This window comes from Carcharhinus amblyrhynchos, chromosome 5, assembly GCF_965287045.1.
Source record: "Carcharhinus amblyrhynchos chromosome 5, sCarAmb.v2.hapA, whole genome shotgun sequence".
Lineage (NCBI taxonomy): Eukaryota > Metazoa > Chordata > Chondrichthyes > Carcharhiniformes > Carcharhinidae > Carcharhinus > Carcharhinus amblyrhynchos.
Window position 1 is genome coordinate 54,179,320 of NC_137328.1, and position 19,548 is coordinate 54,198,867.

The 19,548-nt window shown below is 41.3% G+C and overlaps 1 protein-coding gene across 9 annotated transcripts in view; it reads right to left on the bottom strand.

Moving 5' to 3' along the window:
• aopep (aminopeptidase O (putative)) overlaps nucleotides 1–19,271 on the bottom strand; it is a 362,002-nt gene extending 342,731 nt beyond the window's left edge. For 8 of the 9 annotated variants that reach the window (XR_013886678.1, XR_013886677.1, XR_013886676.1 and 5 more), the window contains exons 1-3: nucleotides 18,902–19,271; nucleotides 16,085–17,061; nucleotides 9,338–9,501 (exon numbers count right to left, since the gene is read on the bottom strand). Coding sequence is in view for 5 of the 9 variants with exons in the window: in XM_080188799.1 (XP_080044925.1) it covers nucleotides 9,338–9,501; nucleotides 16,085–16,893 (973 nt within the window). In the remaining 4 variants the exon portion in view is untranslated. Of the gene's footprint in view, nucleotides 1–9,337; nucleotides 9,502–16,084; nucleotides 17,062–18,518 lie in introns of all 9 variants that reach the window. The other variant, XM_080188797.1, reaches the window with a different exon arrangement.
• Nucleotides 19,272–19,548: the final 277 nt, after the last annotated feature.

The window sequence follows — 19,548 nt, forward strand, 5'->3', positions numbered from 1 at the left end:
CAAGGCCCAGTACTGGTTTCAAGTAGCTTTAACTTGTCCTAGCTTCTCATGATTTTGCATTCCTACTCAGGCATGCAATCACTCAACATTACATTAAACATTGGCTGTCTGCTGTAATCAATTACATTAGCAGACTGCAAAAAAGGTAGCCTAAAACCAGTGTTGCAATCTCAGCACCTGTTTTCAGGTCTTACCCAATGTGTATCAGTGGACCCTCACTGTGGGTGGAGTTGAGGAATAAAAAGGGAGAGATTACATTGCTAGGGGTGTACTATAGGCCACCCAACAGCCCGAGGTCAGTGGAGGAAGGTATTTGCAGGGGCATTTTGGATAGGTGCAGGAAGAATAGGGTGGTTGTAGTGGGTGACTTTAATCTTCCTGGAGTGAATTGGAGGGGGCCTAGAGCTGGGGGTACGGAGGGAGAGGAGTTTGTGAAATGTGTTTTGGAAGGGTCTCTAGAGCAGTATGTAACTAGTGCGACTAGGGGAGAGGCTATACTGGATTTAGTGTTGGGTAATGAGCCGGGGCAGGTGGGAGAGGTAGAGGTAGGCGAACATGTGGCTAATAGTGACCACAAGTCCGTCTACTTTAGGATAAAAATGGAAAGGGACGAGTGCCGGCCGAACGGGAGTGTGCTGAACTGGGGAAAGGCGAGCTATAGCAGGATTAGGAGGGAGCTGCAGGACACTGATTGGGAAGGACTGTTAGCTGGCAAGTCCACGGTTGGCAAGTGGGAGGCTTTTAAAGGCAAAATGAAATGGTTGCAGGGGAGGTATGTTCCGGTTAAGAGGAAGGATGGGAAAGGTAGGATTAGAGAGCCGTGGATTACAGGGGGTATCGAAGACTTGGTCAGGAAGAAGAGGGAGGCGTATGTTAGGTCGAAACGACTGGGTACGGAGAGTGCGCTGGAGGAATATAGAGAGAGTAGGAGGGAGCTAAAAAGGGGAATTAGAAGGGAGGAGAGGGCATGAAATGGCTTTGGCTGGTAGGATTAAGGAGAATCCAAAGGCATTTTATTCCTATATTAGGAGCAAGAGAGTAGTTAGAGGGAAAATTGGTCCTCTTAGGGACAAAAGCGGGGAGTTATGTATTGAGTCGGAGGGAATGGGGGAGCTCCTGAATGAATACTTTGCGTCGGTATTCACAAAGGAGAGGGGTTCGGAATCGTGCGGTCTGTTAGAGGGAGCTGAGGATCAGCTGCAGGAAATATCTATTACGAGGGAGGAAGTGCTAGGGCTTTTAGGTAGCGTAAGGACGGATAAAGCTCCGGGGCCTGATGGTATTTATCCCAGGCTGCTTAGAGAGGTGAAAGATGAAATTGCTGGGCCTCTGGCGCGAATCTTTGTCTCTCCTTTGGACACAGGTGAGGTCCCAGAAGACTGGAGGGTGGCAAATGTGGTACCGCTGTTCAAAAAAGGTAGTAGGGATAACCCTGGGAATTATAGGCCGGTGAGTTTGACATCGGTGGTAGGGAAATTAATGGAAAAAGTACTTAGGGGTAGGATGTATGAGCATTTGGAGCGTTGCGGTCTGATTGGGGATACGCAACATGGCTTTGTTAGAGGGAGGTCTTGCCTTACGAATCTGGTGGAATTCTTTGAGGAGGTGACAAAAACGGTTGACGATGGGCAAGCCGTTGATGTCATCTATATGGATTTCAGTAAGGCGTTTGACAAAGTCCCTCATGGTAGGCTGGTAGAAAAGGTTAAGGCACATGGGATACGGGGTCAGGTAGCTAGGTGGATTGAGAACTGGCTGGGCAATAGGAGACAGAGGGTAGTTGTGGAGGGGACTTTGTCCAGCTGGAGGCCAGTGACCAGTGGTGTGCCGCAGGGCTCAGTACTGGGACCTCTCCTCTTTGTAGTCTACATAAATGACTTGGAAGAGAGCGTAGGTGGTGTGATCAGCAAGTTTGCTGATGACACCAAGATGGCAGGGTTGGCGGGTACTGAAGTGGATTGTCAGGTGATACAACAGATATAGATAGGTTGGTGCATTGGGCAGATAGGTGGCAGATGGAATTTAATCCTGACAAATGCGAGGTGATGCATTTTGGAAGGAATAATGTAGAGAGGAGCTATGTGATTAAAGGTAGGCAAATTAGGAGTATAGAAACACAGAGGGACCTGGGAGTGCAGGTTCACAAATCCATGAAGGTTGTGACACAAGTGGAGAATGTTGTCAGGAAGGCTTATGGAATGCTAGCCTTTATAGGAAGAGGTATGGAGTTTAAAAGCTGCCGTCTAATGCTTCAGTTGTATAGAACGTTGGTTAGACCGCATTTGGAGTACTGTGTCCAGTTCTGGTCACCTTACTACCGGAAGGATGTGGAGGCTCTGGAAAGGGTGCAGAGGAGGTTTACCAGGATGTTGCCTGGCATGGAGGGGTTGGGTTATGAGGAAAGGTTGGAGAAACTGGGACTGTTCTCCTTGGAAAGACGGAGATTGAGGGGTGACATGATAGAGGTATATAAGATACTGAAGGGAATAGACAGGGTCAATAGTGAGAGACTGCTCCCTAGATTGGTTACGAATACAAGAGGACATGATTTAAGGGTGAGGGGGGAGAGGTATAATTTGGATGTGAGAGGAAGGTTCTTTACGCAGAGAGTAGTGGGGGTATGGAACGCGCTACCGAGTGGGGTGGTGGAGGCGGGAACGTTGGACTCGTTTAAGGTTCAGTTAGATAGGCACATGAGTGAAACGAGGATGGAGGGTTATGGTAGGGGCTATTGAATAAGGGTTAGAACCTCGGGAGACACCGGAAAGGCAGGCTTGTGATTAACGTTTTTGTCTTTTCACTCCGCAGGTGGAGGTCCACCTCGTTGTCAAACGAGGGGCATGCACACGGTGGGTCGTGCGTGGGCTGCTCTTGGAGGTTCCGGGAGTGGCCTAGTACTTCGTGTCGGTGTGTGTGCTTGATCCTGGACCGGTAGACGGGCGCCGCAAGAGCTCGGTGACCAGCACTGCTGGCTGTGCAGATACATGGATTTGGGCCTGTGTCTGTGGGAGTTTGTGCATTCTCCCTGTGGTTGCGTGGGTTTCCTCCGGGCACTCCGGTTTCCTCCCACACCCCAAAGATGTGCTCTTAGGCTGATTGGTTTTACCAAATTGACACTATTCTCCCCTGAATCTGGCTAAGTCAGGGGTTCTAATTGTAGATACGCAGGGTAGAATAGGTGTAGGGTGATGCGGCGGCACGGGCTTGTTGGGCCGAAGGGCCTGTTTCCCGTGCTGGGTTGTTCTTTGTTTTGACCCTCTACAGTCAAGTCAAGATTTTGCTGCAAGTGGAGTGCTAATTTTTCTTTCCATCTCCCACCAGTCCCCTTTGATTACAAATAGTTTACTCTCTATTGCTACTTCTCCAGAATTTGCTCTATGCCTCCAGAATGATGAACTGTCAATAACTTGATTGTAAAATTCTTCATTCCCTCTCAAAGTTGAGAAATGAATATCCACAAGTTTTTCTCATCTTGCGTCTCTTATTTTCCTCTTTGCTTGCTTCTGGTCACAGCCCATCAGTTGGATGTTGCCAGTGCTTGGCTGATCCCATCCAGTCAACTGACAGAGAGAGAGACTGAGCTATCCCACTGTGGCACTAAGTGGTTTTACCACAATCTTGTTACTGCAGCGATGATGCTTGGGCAACGTTGGCTCTTTATAATGTTCTGTTTCCCTCTCCCATTGGAGAGAGGCTATACATTGGTATTGTAGTCCTTAATGGCAGTTTCTTTTTTTCTCTTGTACAAAGATAGTTCAAAGTTTCTAAAGCAGTACTTTTCATTCATAATGCAGTGTAAAAAAAAATCAGATCAAATGCATGAAAACAACATTTAAAATCAGATTGGGTAATTTTCTCAGCATAGAAACTGCATTAATGGCAATAAAGACTGAGTGCACTTAGAATTATAGTTCATGTGATGCCCAAATTCAGTAAAATGCCTTCAGTAGCAAGTCAAAAGGACATTGATCCAAATTTACTGGAAAGCGCAAAATCAATTGTCATTCAACTATTTTAGAACCTCTTCAATTCTCCGTAAGCAAGCCCAGGCATTTCAAAGGCAAAATGAATACAAGTAGTAAGTGTACAATAGCTGCTTCTGCTGTAAGTTACATCAAAGGGTAAATAGTAGTTAAAGCTGCACAACATTAGTCCACAAATATTGTGCCAGAAAATGTAGCAATGCCAGTTTGTACAGGATTCCTTGAACAGCAAGTTCTTAGAGTATGCTATTGCCTATCAGAGGTCTGCACAAAGGTGTAATGCTACATGAGTCACCACAGCCATTCTTGTGGGCTAATATTTTCTGGTATTAAATTAGATGAACCCCTGCAAAGCCAGCGTCATTTGATTATGCTTCTTTGGGCTGTTGACCTTGATCCTTCAGATCATCATGCTCTGATTTCTCATAGTGCCCAATTTAGAAATAACGAACTAATTATAATCCTGCTCCCCCTCTACACCAACAAGAATGATATGTTGATATGTTATCTTATATAAGGCAACAACAACTTATGTTTATTATAGCATCTTTCCTGGAATGAAACATCCCAAGGAGCTTCACAGGAACACTGTTAGAAAGGACGACACCGAGCCACATCGAGGTATTTGGTCAGATGATCACAAGCTTGGACAAAAGTGGGAAAGCTCAGTCTCTCTCTGTCAGTTGACTGGGTGGGATCAGCCAAGCACTAGCAACATCCAGAGGAAAAGGGGGTAGGGAGATGCAGAGTTTTGGGCCCAGGAAACTGAAGACATTGTCACCAATGCTGCAACAACTATGATTGAGAATGTACAAGAGACCAGAATTATAAGAGAGTAGATATCAGAGAAGATTTGAGATTGGAGGTTACAAAGTTAGGGAGAGATAAGGTCATGGAGGGATTTGAAAACAAGGATGAGAATTTTAAAATCAAGACTTTGGTCAAATTGGACTCAATGTAAGTCAATGAGCACAGGGGTAATAGTGGAACGGGCCCTGCTGCGAGTTAAGACACAGGCAGCAGAGTTCATGTTTAAGGAAGTAGAATAGGGAAAGGTTTACAGTGCTTTGGAATAGTCATGTCTAGTGGAAACAAAGGTACAGATGAGGATTCACCAGCAGTTGAGCTGAGACGAGGCAATGTTGAGTGAAGTTATGACAGTGGAAATGGGCGATCTTAGAGGAATCATGACAATGAGCTCATTTCAGGATCAAACACAACACCTGATTAACTGATTACTAACGGAAAAGGATAAATGCTGTCCACTAATGGAAAAGGATGAGTGCTGTCCTAAGGGGAAGGTGCTAAATTGGGGGAAGGCTAGATACAGCCAGATTAGGCAGGAGCTTAGGGATACAGACTGGGATAGGCTGTTGGAGGGCAAGTCCTCGTTAGGCATGTGGGAGTCTTTCAAGGGAAAACTGAAATGGTTGCAGGAAAGACATGTGCCAGTTAAGAGGAAGGATGGGAAAGGTAGGATTAGAGAGCTGTGGATTACTAGAGATATTGAGGACTTGGTCAGGAAGAAATGAGAGGCGTATGTTAGGTCTAAGCAACTGGGAACAGAAGGAGTGGTGGAGTAGAGAGAGTAGGAAGGATCTCAAAAGGGGAGTTAGGAGGGCAAAAAGGGGGCATGAAATGGCTTTGGCAGGTAGGATTAAGGAAAATCCAAAGGTGTTTTACTCCTATGTTAGGAACAAAAGGGTGGCTAGGGAAAAAAAAAATCGGTCCTCTCAGGGACAGAGGAGGGGAATTGTGCTTAGAGTCCGAGGGAATGGGGGAAATCCTGAATGAATACTTTGCGTCAGTATTCACGAAGAAGAGGGGCTTGATGTCTGGCACATTCTTCGAGGGAGCTGTAAACCAGTTGAAGGAACTATCCATTATGAGGGAGGAAGTGTTGGGGCTTTTAGGTAGCATTAAAACTGATAAATCTACGGGGCCCAATGGCATTTATCCTAGGCTGCTTAGGGAGGCGAGAGGTGAAATTGCTGGGCCTCTGACGCAAATCTTTGTCTCTTCTTTGGACACAGGTGAGGTCCCAGAGGACTGGAGGATAGCGAATGTGGTACTGTTGTTTAAAAAGGGTAGGAGGGGTAACCCTGGTAACTATAGGCCGGTGAGTTTGACGTCAGTGGTAGGCAAGTTAATGGAGAGGATTCTTAGGGATAGGATGCATGAACACTTAGAGCGTTGCGATCTGATTAAGGATACGCAGCATGGCTCTGTAAAGGGGAAGTCTTGCCTTACGAATCTGGTAGAATTTTTTGAGGAGGTGACAAAAACGGTCAACGAAGGACGAGCTGTTGATGTCGTCTATATGGATTTCAGTAAGGCATTTGACAAAGTCCCTCATGGTAGGTTGGTTGGAAAGATAAAGGCTCATGGGATACAAGGCCAGGTATCTAGATGGGTTGAGACTGGCTTGCTAATTGGAGACAGAGAGTAGTAGTGGAAGGGTCCTTTTCTAGCTGGAGGTCTGTCACTAGTGGTGTGCCGCAGGGCTCAGTACTGGGACCTCTTCTTTTTGTAGTATATATAAATGACTTGGAAGAGGGAGTAACTGGCGTGATCAGCAAATTTGCAGATGACACTAAGATGGCTGGATTGGCGGGCGGTGAGGGGCAGTGTCTGGCAATACAACGGGATATAGATAGGCTGGTATATTGGGCAGATATATGGCAAATGGAGTTTAATCCGGATAAATGTGAGGTGATGCATTTTGGCCGGAATAATGTAGGGGGGAGTTATATGATAAAGGGTAAGCCTATAAAGAGTACAGAAACGCAGCGGGGCCTGGGGGTGCAACTGCACAAGTCTTTGAAGGTGGCAGTACAAGTGGAGAAGGTTGTGAAGAAAGCTTATGGTATGTTAGCCTTTATAGGAAGGGATATAGAGTATAAGAGCTGGAGTCTAATGTTGCAGTTGTATAAAACGTTGGTTAGGCTGCATTTGGAGTACTGCATCCAGTTCTGGTCGCCTTACTACCGGAAGGACGTGGAGACCCTGGAGAGAGTGCAGAGGAGGTTTACCAGGATGTTGCCTGGTATGGAAGGACTGGGTTATGAGGAAAGATTGAGCAAACTGGGGCTCTTTTCCCTTGAAAGACGGCGACTGAGGGGGGAATTTAATAGAGGTATATAAGATTATGAAGGGTATAGATAGAATAAACAGTGGTAAGCTATTTCCTGTGTTAGAAACGCACAGTACGAGGGGCCACGGGCTTAGGGTGAGGGGAGAGAGGTATAACACAATTTTAGAGGGAGGTTTTTCCACAGAGGGTAGTGGGGGTATGGAATGCTCTGCCAAGCAAGATGGTGGAGGCAGGCACGCTGGAGTTGTTTAAGAGTTACTTAGACAGGCACGAGTGGGTTGGAGATGGGAGGATATAGGAGATTGTTTTAAATAAGGTTCATTAGCATTGGGATGTCCCTGGTAATGTACAAGGCTGTGGAACGATACTAATGTTTTTCTCTTTTAATTCACAGGTTTTAAGTCAGTCTGCCTTGTTGTCCAACGAGGGGCATACATGCGATGGGTCATACAAGGGCTGCTCTTGGACGTTCGAGAGTAGCCTAGTGCTTCATGTTGTTAAGTGTACGCTTAAACTGGACCAGATGCTGGGCAACATGACAGCTCAGTGACTATCACTGTTTGCTGTGCAGACATATGGACTTGGGCCAGCGTCTGTGGGAATTTGCGCATTCTCCCCATGCTTGCGTGGGTTTTCTCCGGGTGCTCCGGTTTCCTCCCACACCCCAAAGATGTGCTGTTAGGCTGATTGGAGGTAATAAATTGTCCCTAAATTAGTTTTCCCTCAATGTGGAATGCCAAAAGCATAGATAAGGGTCATGGGTGGAGGGGGGACTGATAATGTTAAAATGGTGGTGCGGGCTCGTTGGGCCGAAGGGCCTGTTTCCCGGGCTGTTTTTGTTCTTTGTTTGTTCTTTATTAAAACTGTGTCAAAGGAAGAAATCCAAACTCCAAGTCATTAACTGAAATTATGCCACAGGATTTCATATTGAACAAAAATCTTTGTACATGAGTTAAACAATGCAAGTACTAAGTTAATATTTTGAAATAATAAGCATAATATTTTAAAAATACTTGTAGTTTAAGGCCAAAAGGTTTCAACAGGACACTTCCCATTTTATTTTTATTTCCACCTAAGAGTCCCCCTGTACATCACTTCATTCACTTCTCCAAGGAAAATAACTAAGGTATGCCACATTGCTCAGAAATTCACTTTTATTCTCCTCAGCAAAGCCAAGATGTTCTAGATAGAAATTTAAACCTATTGACTCAAATTTTAAATCTGGTCTTTGACCTGAAAAGTATATGAATACTTTTAAGATCCCTCTTGTTATATGTGTTGCTTTTGAACCCCTCTTTGGTCTGGGACCCAATTCCTTATGAAGTCAACTGTAGACATCTCATCTCTACCAAGAAACCAAGAAATATTTTCACATTTCCAACTCTGACAATAAACATAGGCCATCCTTCAAGTTGTAAATGCTTTAGGTCTGTTTACCAGCCTCTCCTCGGGTATTTCTATTATTTATACTTAACAGTTTCGATTCCCAAACAAAAAGTTATACTCCTAAAACAAATGATCATAAAATTAGACATTTCCACATGATCTGCACTCATCCAGTTCTGCACAGGGCAGAACTGGATGAGTGCAGATATCTAGAGAGTTGGAGGGCTAGAGGAGATTACAGAGATAGGCACCAGCAAAGCCATGGAGGAATTTGAAAACAAGATAGGATTTTAAAATTGAACCATTGTCAAATTGGAAACAAGTGTGGGTCAGTGAGCAGAGGTCAGTGGGAATTTGGTGCAAGTTAAGCTATGAGCAGCTGAGATTTGAATGTTGACATAATATGGGAGATTGGAAGATAGCCAACAGTGTACTTGAATAGTCCAGTCGAGAAGCATAAAAGGCACGTATGAGGTTTTCAAAACAAATGACCCGCAGCAGAATTGGTGTAGGTAATGTTATGGAGATTGAAGTAGATGGTCTTGTGATGAACTGGATGTGTGGTCAAATGCTCATCACTAGGTTCAAATATGACATCAAAGTTGCAAACTGTTTGGCTTAGCTTTAACCCTTTGCCAGAGAGCGGGATGAGAATGGTGGCCAGGGAATTCCGCTGATTATAATCTAAATTAGGAATTTGCTATGTTGACGAACTTCTGGCTTCAATTCTATAACCAATTTCAAAGTGCATGTATTTTAGCTTTGCTAATAACTTTCATCTGCAAAGATCTTCATCCTACATTCTCTCATTTATAGTACATGCTGCTTCCATAACGCAAGAACACAAAATTTTTCTCTGAGTTTTCTTTTTTACCTCCATTATGATGGGGCTCAGCACAGTTTTCACCACTCATGAGTACCAAAGAACCTTCTGGGGCCCAAACTGAGGCCTGCCATGTTGCCATAGCTTCTGGTGGTTCCTGACATGGAAACAGCGCTCTGTTGTTTATAGGCGATCCTGCTGTATACACACATGGCCTGAAAGATATTAAAAAATTAATACTTTTTTTTGAAAGGATACATTAGTGTTATTAACAAATCACTTATTTAGTCTGATGGCTCAAATGGAAATCACAAGACTCTTATTTGATTTGATTTATTATTGTCACATGTATTAACACACAGTGAAAAGTATTGTTTCTTGCACGCTATACAGACAAAGCATACTGTTCATAGAGAAGGAAACAAGAGAATATAGAATGTAGTGTCAGAGTCATAGCTACGGTGTAGAGAAAGATCAACTTAATGCAAGGTAAGTCCATTGAAAAGTCTGACAACAGCAGGGAAGAAGTTATTCTTGTCGCTTGGTACGTGATCTCAGACTTTTGTATCTTTTTCTGACAGAAGGTGGAAGAGAACGTGACTGAGGTCCTTAATTATGCTGGCTGCTTTGCCGAGACAGCGGGAAGTGTAGTCAGAGTCAACGGATGGGAGGCTGATTTGCCTGATAGACTGGGCTACATTCACAATCTTTTGTAGTTTCTTGCTGTCTTGGGCAGCTGAACCATACCAAACACAACCAGAAAGAATGCTTTCTATGGTGCATCTGTAAAAGTTGGTGAGAGTCATAGCTGATATGCCAAATTTTCTTAGTCTTTAGTGTTTTAAATGCATCTCCAATGGCCTTCCAACCTGCCACTGACTGTCAACTGCTTAGAGGCAGTCCAAGTGTATCACTGATTGCCTGATAGCTCACCCCTTGGAAAGTCGGCTGGATGTAAATCAGCATCAGAGCTGTTGCAATAGTGCTTCCCTCTACTTTCCACACCCCCACCCTTAAATAAAGCTGAAATGACTACATAACTACAGAAAGATAAAACAATTAGAAGCAGACAATATAGATTTCAGTTTGGTAAAGCTGGTACCCGTTCTTTTCAGGTTAAAGAGATGATGGGTGGGGAAAAGTGCAATGGATTGATACAGGCGGACTTGCAGAAAACCTTTAGCATGTACAACAGAGGAGACCTTTGGAGAAATTTAAATGTTTGGAATTAGGGGAAAGGTAGCAAAATGAATTAAAACTGGTTAGATGGAAGGAAAGAGGATGGAATATGGGCCAATTTAACCGAGTGGAGGGACAGGGTCTGCTCTTGGATCACTGGTGCTCTTTGTACAACTGAATAGAGTTGGATTGAGTTGCATCCAAATTTGCCTACAATAGTAAAATAGGAGGCACGGTAAATAATTCTGAAGATCAAAGGGAGTCTCACAGAGATTATTGATAAAATAGTGGAACCCAAAAATGAACAGAAGAAATTTAATATCAGTAACATGATGCACTTAAAAATGTAAAATATATAACAATTTTTGAATTGGGAGATGCTGAGTTGATGTGGAAAAGCAGAAGGATTTGTGGGCAAAGTACAAGATACAGAACATAGAAAGAATATAAATCTGTGTTAAGAGTTTAGTAAGATCAATTTACATTTATATAGTGCTTTACACAATCACCAAACATCTTAAAGCACTTTATAGCCAATGAAATGTATTCACTATTCCGATGTAAGAAACACAGCAGCCAATTTGTGCATAATAAGCTCCCACAAACAGCATAGTGATGATGCCTAGATAATTGTTTTTTTTGTGTCAGGATACTGCACTCAGCACTCTGTGACGGAGTGGGTTTTTCCCCCCATCTATTCTGTGGAATTTCATTCTGCAGCCACTAAGTCTGGGTCTGTACACTTCAAAAGAATTATTAAGAATTATTATTAAAAGCTATTAACTCCAAAGGAGAGATGTTACATTTTTGGCTTTTCAATGGAATATGAAAATAGTTGTTTACACTTTCATGCTCTGGCCAGACAAGCAGGCTATTTCCAATCATGGGCAGTTTTGTACATATTTGCGGACAAGAAGGTTACTGAGTCCTTGGCCGAAATTTTACCGATCCACCTGCCACAGGAGTCGGAGTGGAGCATGGAAAGGTCTGTTGATCTCTGGTGGGATTTAATGGTTTTGGGATAAGCAAGGGTGTAAAATCCTGCCCAAGTTGTTTAAAAAAAATAAAGTTCCTTTTTCATACATTATTTGGGTACACCTGCAAGGGCATTGCAAACCCACACAGTAATTTCAATTAGTAGATTATGTAACCATGGTGAAAGTTCAAGGACCAGTGTTTGTGGCAAAAAAAAGAGGTGTGGTGAAATGTGAAGACATGTATATGCATTTTAAAATGTTGAAGATTGCGAAAGGGAGACATAGGGAGCAAAGGAATGCCACAGTTTTGCAATCCAGCAATTACATAAAATTGGTGTTTAGATGAGGAAACTTGATTTCAACTTGAATGCAGGGACAACCAATGATAAAAATGCATAGCTTAGCTTTGTCCCAGCCCACATGCTCTCAACACCCACCCTGGAAGAGAAAAACGTGGGATGTGAAAATGGTTGCATGTGGATGAAATTAGTTCTCAGAAACAAAATATAAAAATGGAGTAGAAAGAATTTAAACACCTACAGGAAAATAACATTTATTATAAGGAAACAACACCTATTTTTGAAGTTATTGCTAATTACTCAAACATTTGAATCCTGAATTTAAAAGGTTTGATTGTTGCATTGAACTATGACTAAGTTAAGGTACCCCTGTGCCAAAGTACGACTTTACGGTGCTGCATTACCAAAGGAAAACATTCTTTGTGCACAATGTTAAAGTAGTGAGTATTGGTGGGATCTGTAACCGCACAAGGAATGGCCAACATAAACTAGGGTAGTCCTGTTGCTACCTAGCTATAAATTTGAACTTTCAAGCAGAAATCACTTAGTAACATCAGGAGTTGGTTTACCCTTTCTCTCCTATTCCCTCCCACCTCACCTCATCTCCATCAACAACAACAAAAAAAAGGTCACAGCTAACTGCAATGTTCCCACTACTCTGGTAAAGAACAATGCAAATCAGATAGTTAATTTTGGGATCTTCCAGCTTGGCTAAGGGGTAGCACTCTTGCGTTCAAGCAAGAAAGCTATGATTTTCAGCCTCGGTACAGGACTACAGCATCCATAACCAAAGTTGACCCTAAGTGCAGCCTGCAGAGAGAACTGCATTGTCATTCCAATGCAATATTAACCTGCTTACTTGTTCAGTGGACGCAATGATGCGCCACATTTTTCTCCAAATATCTGTTACCAATATTTATTGTTAAACCAAAATAGATTACATGGTCATTTATATATTCTTGACAGAATTCAGCTGTTGTGTTTGCCTAAATAGTGACTGTACTTAATTAACTCTCAAATGCTTCAGAACATGAAAAGATGTGAAAGGCACCATTTAAATGCAAGTTTGTTCTTCCTTTTCCTTCCTTCCTATCTAGATGACTGAATTCCACATTTGCTTATTACACTAGCTAAAGAGATCCTGATTATTTTGGTTAACCAGCAGGTAGGTGAATATTTATTTAGCATGAAGATGTGAAGAACTTGAGTAATTCTACAAATTTATGTACAAGTTAATTGCTCCTTGATATGACATAGTGGTTAAAAAACATTTACAAACGAACAATTATTGACATAATATAAATACTTGATTTTAAAGTGAAACAGAACTGTGACACCCTTCTTAAATATTTGTCAATATATTCATAGTATTGTTACAAATCCAGCTCTTGTTAATACTGAAGAAGTCAAATTCCAGAGTGAAATCTGGCTTGATAGTTTCAAAAACAGTACAAAAAAAAATGCAAGGATCTACAGAGGAAAGTTACCAAACAAATTCAAAAGGAGTCTGTTGATGAAGTTAGAACACAAAGAATAGAATATTGATTAAAATAATAAAAATGAACTATATTACACCAGAAAAAAAGTAAAGATTTCGATGCAAACACAAAAATATGATTCAGTTTCTCAACGTTCCTTCACTCAGCAATATCTTCATATACACATGAAGAGTTACCACTAGGTTGACACAGACTCCTTACTTGTAACTGGAACACATGTAAACAATTTTCTTCCAGTGGTTTCTTGAGTGTTCAATTGGTGCTCCTCATCCAACTCGTATCTCTCCCTGAGACACCCAAAACCACACTCACTATTGCTTCAACTGCAGAGGAAACTCTAAAGCTAAACTGGGTCTCTCATACCCTTGTAGTATTTCTAATCTCAGAGTTGAAAACTGCTGTCTTCATTCTGACACACATTGAAGGCTCCCCTGTCTTTTTCAGATTCTCTGTTTCACTTGATCTTTGTTGCTAGGCAACAACCTAGTTTTCTCTACCCAAGTCTTTAACTTGAGGTTGTATATGTGTGCATATTTTATATTATTTAAGTGCAACTGGAACCACTCTACCTTCCTTAACACAAAAATACATATAATAATTCAACTTTAAAAGTATATGTTGTTCCTCAGTATATATAGAACACCCAATACAATTACTTTCTCATCACTCCGTCATTGTTGATCCTTTGCATTCATTATCTAGATGATTCCAAGATATACGTAAGAACTAAGAACAGGAGAAGGCAATTCAGCCCCTTGAGTCTGCTCCCCCGTTCAAGATGATCATGGCTGATCTTATCTTGGCCTTATGAGTCAAATCATCATACGGTACTTACAATTTTTATATCTGAATAACTGAAGTATCTTCTTCCTACTTTGGTCCAAGCTCTAGCAATCTCTTATCCCAGAGGGACAGAAAATAGGCCATAGTGATTTTTAAGATTAACCTGATTCTGTACAACTGCTGTTCATTATGTAACAGAGCACACTGCAAAGCTGCATCAATCTGTGTCAGTTTATCCTTCAATGTTCACGGACCAAACATTGCGTATCATAGAATAAACATGTAGTTAAGCTGATTTTAGGTGTAGTGAGCATTAACAGACAATTTATACACACTTTGATATTTTAATGCAACAGATAAATATCCAATGTTAAATAAATCAAGTCTTATAGGCCGGAACTCTACCACCTCATTCACCACAGAATCGACACATGCAAGGGTCTGACAACGAACATCTGTTTACCTCGGGTGAAAATTTCTGTTCTTACCTGAGCAAAACTGTAAAATCCACAATGTCATTACCATATCCACACCAAATTGGCCAGAACCAAGTTATAAGTTGATGTTCAGTAATTCTCCACAAGACTAAAATAGATAACATGGTAAAATCAGGATGAGAGGTCACATGACATCAAGTTATAGTCCAACAGGTTTATCTGAAATCACAGGCTTTTGGAGTGCTGCTCCTTCAAAAGAAGCAGCATTCCAAAAGCTTGTAGTTTCAAATAAACCTGTTGGACTATAACCTGGTGTCATGTGACCTCTCATCTTGTCCCACCCCAGTTGAACACCAGCATCTCCACATCATAGTAAAATAAATACACACTGTTCAAATATTACAAAACACATTATGCAATATTTTTAATCCAAGTTCAATTATAACATACGACTGGCCATTGAAAACAATTACTGAATGAAAGTAGCATTGCTTTAAATGTTATTATTTTATCATAAAACAGATAGTGAATATATTGTTTTCCAGTGATTGGATGTTCCAGTAAGTTAGATGTTGCTTTTTCACTTCTGGAGCTGACATTGAAAACATCTTTTTGCTAACAGATGGAAGAGCCATATATGAAATGTGTGTCAACAATCTCATGCCCATTTCTGGTAGGAATGCAGCCACAACATAAAATCATCCCATATTCAGTTTATCATAGAATCCCTCCAGTCTGGAAAGCGGCCATTCAGCCCATTCAGCCTTCACCGTCAAAAGTCCCACCTAGGTCCTATCCCTGTCACCTCACATATTTACCCCTCTAATCCTCCAGACACTAAGGGAGGATTTAGCATGGCTAATTACCCTAACCCATACATCTCTGGACTGTGGGAGAAAACCCACGCAGACACAGGGAGAACGTGTAGACTCTGCACAGACAGCGACCCACGTTGGGTATCAAACACGGGTCCTTAGTGCTGTGAGGCAGCACTGCTAATCACTGTGCTACCATGCTGCTCCAAAATTATTAGAAAAATAAGCTCGGTGGATTCCCGAAATGAGCTGCAGTTATATGCCAATATTTTAAATAAGATGTGCTATTAAACAAATAATTTCAATTAACTCTATATCGTTGTAAGCTGATATGCATCAGATTTATAGAAACACACAAAGCAAAACACAGAATATTTAACCCATCTGCAATCCAAAAAAAGCTTCTATGAATGTTATTAATATTTTTAGTGTTTTCTATAAGTCTACAGCAAGTACTGAAACCAGTACTTGCTGTAGACTTACATAAAACACTAAGTCCAAACCTATTCTATGTCATTGTAACCAAAGAGGTTAACCAAGCTATCATATTTTGAAAGCACCTTCATAAAAATATGTTCTATTGAAAAATAGGAAACATATTCTCAAGGTTGTCTAAAAAAAATTACAAAGTGATGAGTGGAAAGTAAATACTTTATTTCATTTTTAAAACTGCTGTTCACATATCATCTTCTATACATTATTTACAAAACAAACAGCTTGCATCATTAACTGATCAACAACTGCATCCAACTGTCACAGAATAATATCCAATTCCAAACAAAAACATATTGTAATTGAAAGTAACCAACCTGCCACTTTGGTCCTTAGTCCATCTCACCGAACCACCCTCTGGCTTTGTTTCATAATAGATCCTCAGTACACGAGGGAAGTCTTGAGGAGTTTGTATCCCTGGTTTCTTTATTTTCAGGCTCCACATATCAGTTTGGAACTGGAGTTCACCACAGCCAGGTGCTCGACTGCACTGGAGGTAGTAATGATGCTGTTCCTGCCAGCATTCTGCCGCCAAACCTAAAATATCTTCCACAACATTTCTCTGGACATCACTCTGAGAGTAAATACCATTTTCTGACTTGGGCATGTCCAGTCTGATCAGTTTTTCAATGCCTGCTGCAGCAACGACATTTACCTCTTCTACTTTATTCACCAGAAGGTCACAACAATCCAGCACCAGCTCAAAATCTGCCCCGTCACTGCAGTGTTCCCTTGTACCAGAAAACCCACTCTCCCACTCTTTGTTGCTATGGTTACAACTATTAACATTGGCAACTCTGTCACCACTACGTTCAGATAAATTGCATATCTTATCCACAGATGAACAAACAGCAGCTCTTGCAGTGGGATTACACGAAGGTCCAGGTTGCTCAGGTTCAGATAATGCCTGTGAGGAAAGATAGCAACCTGTTCCCACAGAGTGAGGGGCTTTTTTGTACTCTTGGTTAGCTTCTAAGAAGAGGACAATAGTACCCTTGATAACTTTCCTGTCAAAGTTCACTGTCAGATCTAGCACATAGTGTCTGACCAGCATGTAACCAGCATTGGCCATGAGAGGAAGATCATCTTCATTGGGGTCGAGAGTTGACTCTGTATTTTCATTCATAGTTAGAACAAGGAAGTTTTTGTCCAACAATATTCAAAAATCATAAAAGTATCATCAGTGTTCCAGTACTATACGCATTCCCTGAATATTGCTTTGTTGTTTCAAAACACTCGTGGTTTCTTAAGTTGATATGTTCTATCTTTGTAGTTGTTTTTTTTCTGTTAAGACCTGTATACAAAAAAAAAGAGAATTACCAATTACACAACTAATTTAACAGTCATCTCTGAAGTGCCCTTTTCTGGAATAAAGTTATGCTATACTGTGAATTTTTCTTTTAAATTTCTCTGAATTACAATGTTTATACAGAGTCCCAGTGCTCTTACAAGGGCTCATCGGTTAAATCTACAACGTTGGACTGTATGGATTGTGCTGTTTATGTTGCTGACTCTCTGCTGGATTTTTCTAAAAAGACACATTTGTTTTGAGAGAAGGGGGTAGGAAATCACATCTTGAACACATTAAAATACGAAGGCTGCTGTGAAGACTAATTTGACAGCAAAGCCCCTGAGATTTCACACTTTACAACCTTAACAGTTGGTACTAGCACGAGATCTACCTCAAGAGGTGGGTTTGTGACATGCTGAGATTCAGGCTGCAGAGATATGCACTTTTATATTTTCTAGTAGAGGTCAAGTTTAGGCAAAAATTTGCCCTGTTCTATCCTGTCAGAATAAACAGGTTAATAAATGATTGAATGTTATAATCAAATAATATGGAATACAAGAGATTTGCGTATAATAAAGAACTACTATGAATCAAGTAGTTATTTGAATTCAGCAGAAAGTTTTATTAGCATAATAAAGCTAGAAGTACATCCTTCAAAGGTTCACTTTATATTTTACAGAATTCCATGCTGTAATACAGATAACAAAGTCAAAGCCACTTCAAAGAGGATGGAAATAAACACAAAAACAAGATTTAAAAAAAAGCAGAATAAAGCAGCATTATGTTTTGTATGTTGCACAGACTTTGCACGTAATACAAAACAAACATTAAAATAAAACATGATAAAATTAACCATACAGTAAAAATCTGAAGAACTGTAATAACAGAAACAGTTTTAAGATCACGGTTTTAACGCCGTAAAACTATATTTAGCTGGGAAAGAGGGCATGTAATTTAAAACATTTAACCCAAAACAATTGAGAACATTTAAAGGCATCTTTAAAAAAATGGTTTCAAAGACTGTTAAAATCTAATTGTGCTTATCATAAGTTGATTTAATTTTACCTGATGCTTGATTAATTATTGTACAAAATATCAAATAAAGTGGCTAATGAAAATTGCAAGCATAATAAGAAGCATTTTGTACAATACACAATGGTTATAATTCACATTTCTGCTATTTGGTGCAACACCTGCATTAAATTAGAAACGTGCGGTAATTTCTGTTTTATTTTTAGAACTTCCTTCACTTCATCTTGGATTAAGGAAACAGCCAGCAACTCTAAACATAACTGATTTGGCCCCTTCAGTATTGAGGTCAGCGAACGAAAACGTTCTGATAATTGCATTTGGTTTCAAACCCGGGCGGCCGTTCGACAAGTTAATTGTTTTCACAACCTTTCAATGAAAACAATGAATTTGCCCAAGAGCACAATACCCATCTCCGCGTGTAAACTTACATTGAAGATTCAACGGAGATAACAAAAGGCAGCGCCACGACGTGGTAATAAGTGGTTTGCGTGCTTCCAGAGACAAGAATTTTTATCACACATTCCAGAAGACTTTTAAGTTATAAACATACTTTCCTAAAAAAATGTTTTTTTTATCATTTTCGTTCAAAATAATACAGCAATGCGATAGTTTACTAAGTATCTGATACAAGGGAAACCAGAATCTCCCACAACTCATTCCTAACTGAGTGGTGAATTTGGAGCATTTCTCCACATTTTATTCTTCATTTATAATCAGGAAACAGAGCAATGATGAGGACATAAGTCTGTTGTTAATCCCTGATCAGTCAAACCTCTAAACCCGCAGCATTACAAACTACTCAGCCACTGACCTTCTTCAACGGCTACAGTCTGCAGCTCTGGGAAATAAACCTAATGTCAACACTCTGTGCCCTGCAGTCACAGAGTCAGGGTCAGTCCCTCACAGGGCCGATCGGTCAGTCTTAGGGTCAGTCAGTCTCAGGTCAGCAACTCACAGGGCCGGTCGGTCTCACGGTCAATCACTGGCACAGTCAGTCAGTCACTGGCACAGGGCCGGAGGGTCTCAGGGTCAGTCCCCGGCACAAGGCCGGTCACTCTTGAGGGTCAGTCCCTGGTCAGTCGGTCGGTCTCAAGGCCAGTCCCTCACAGGACCAGTCAATCCCTGGTCAGTCTCAGGAGCAGTTCCTGGTCAGTCGGTCCGCTCCGCCACCTTCTGTTCCCTTTTCACATTCTCAACGCACTGCTCCGGTCGCGCTCGGATTGCGTCATCACTCCGCGCCTTCGGCAAACATCCACGAGGATCCAGCAGAGGGCGCCAGCACAGAGCCCTCAAAGACCTAGGGTGTATTAGTTATAGGGGTGGCTCAGACAGGATAAATGGGGTTGCACATTGTTTGACCATTGATGTGTTCAAAATGTTATTTGATTTGATTTATTATTGTCACATGTATTGGGAAACAGTGAAAAGTTTTTTTTGCATGCTATACAGACAAAACAT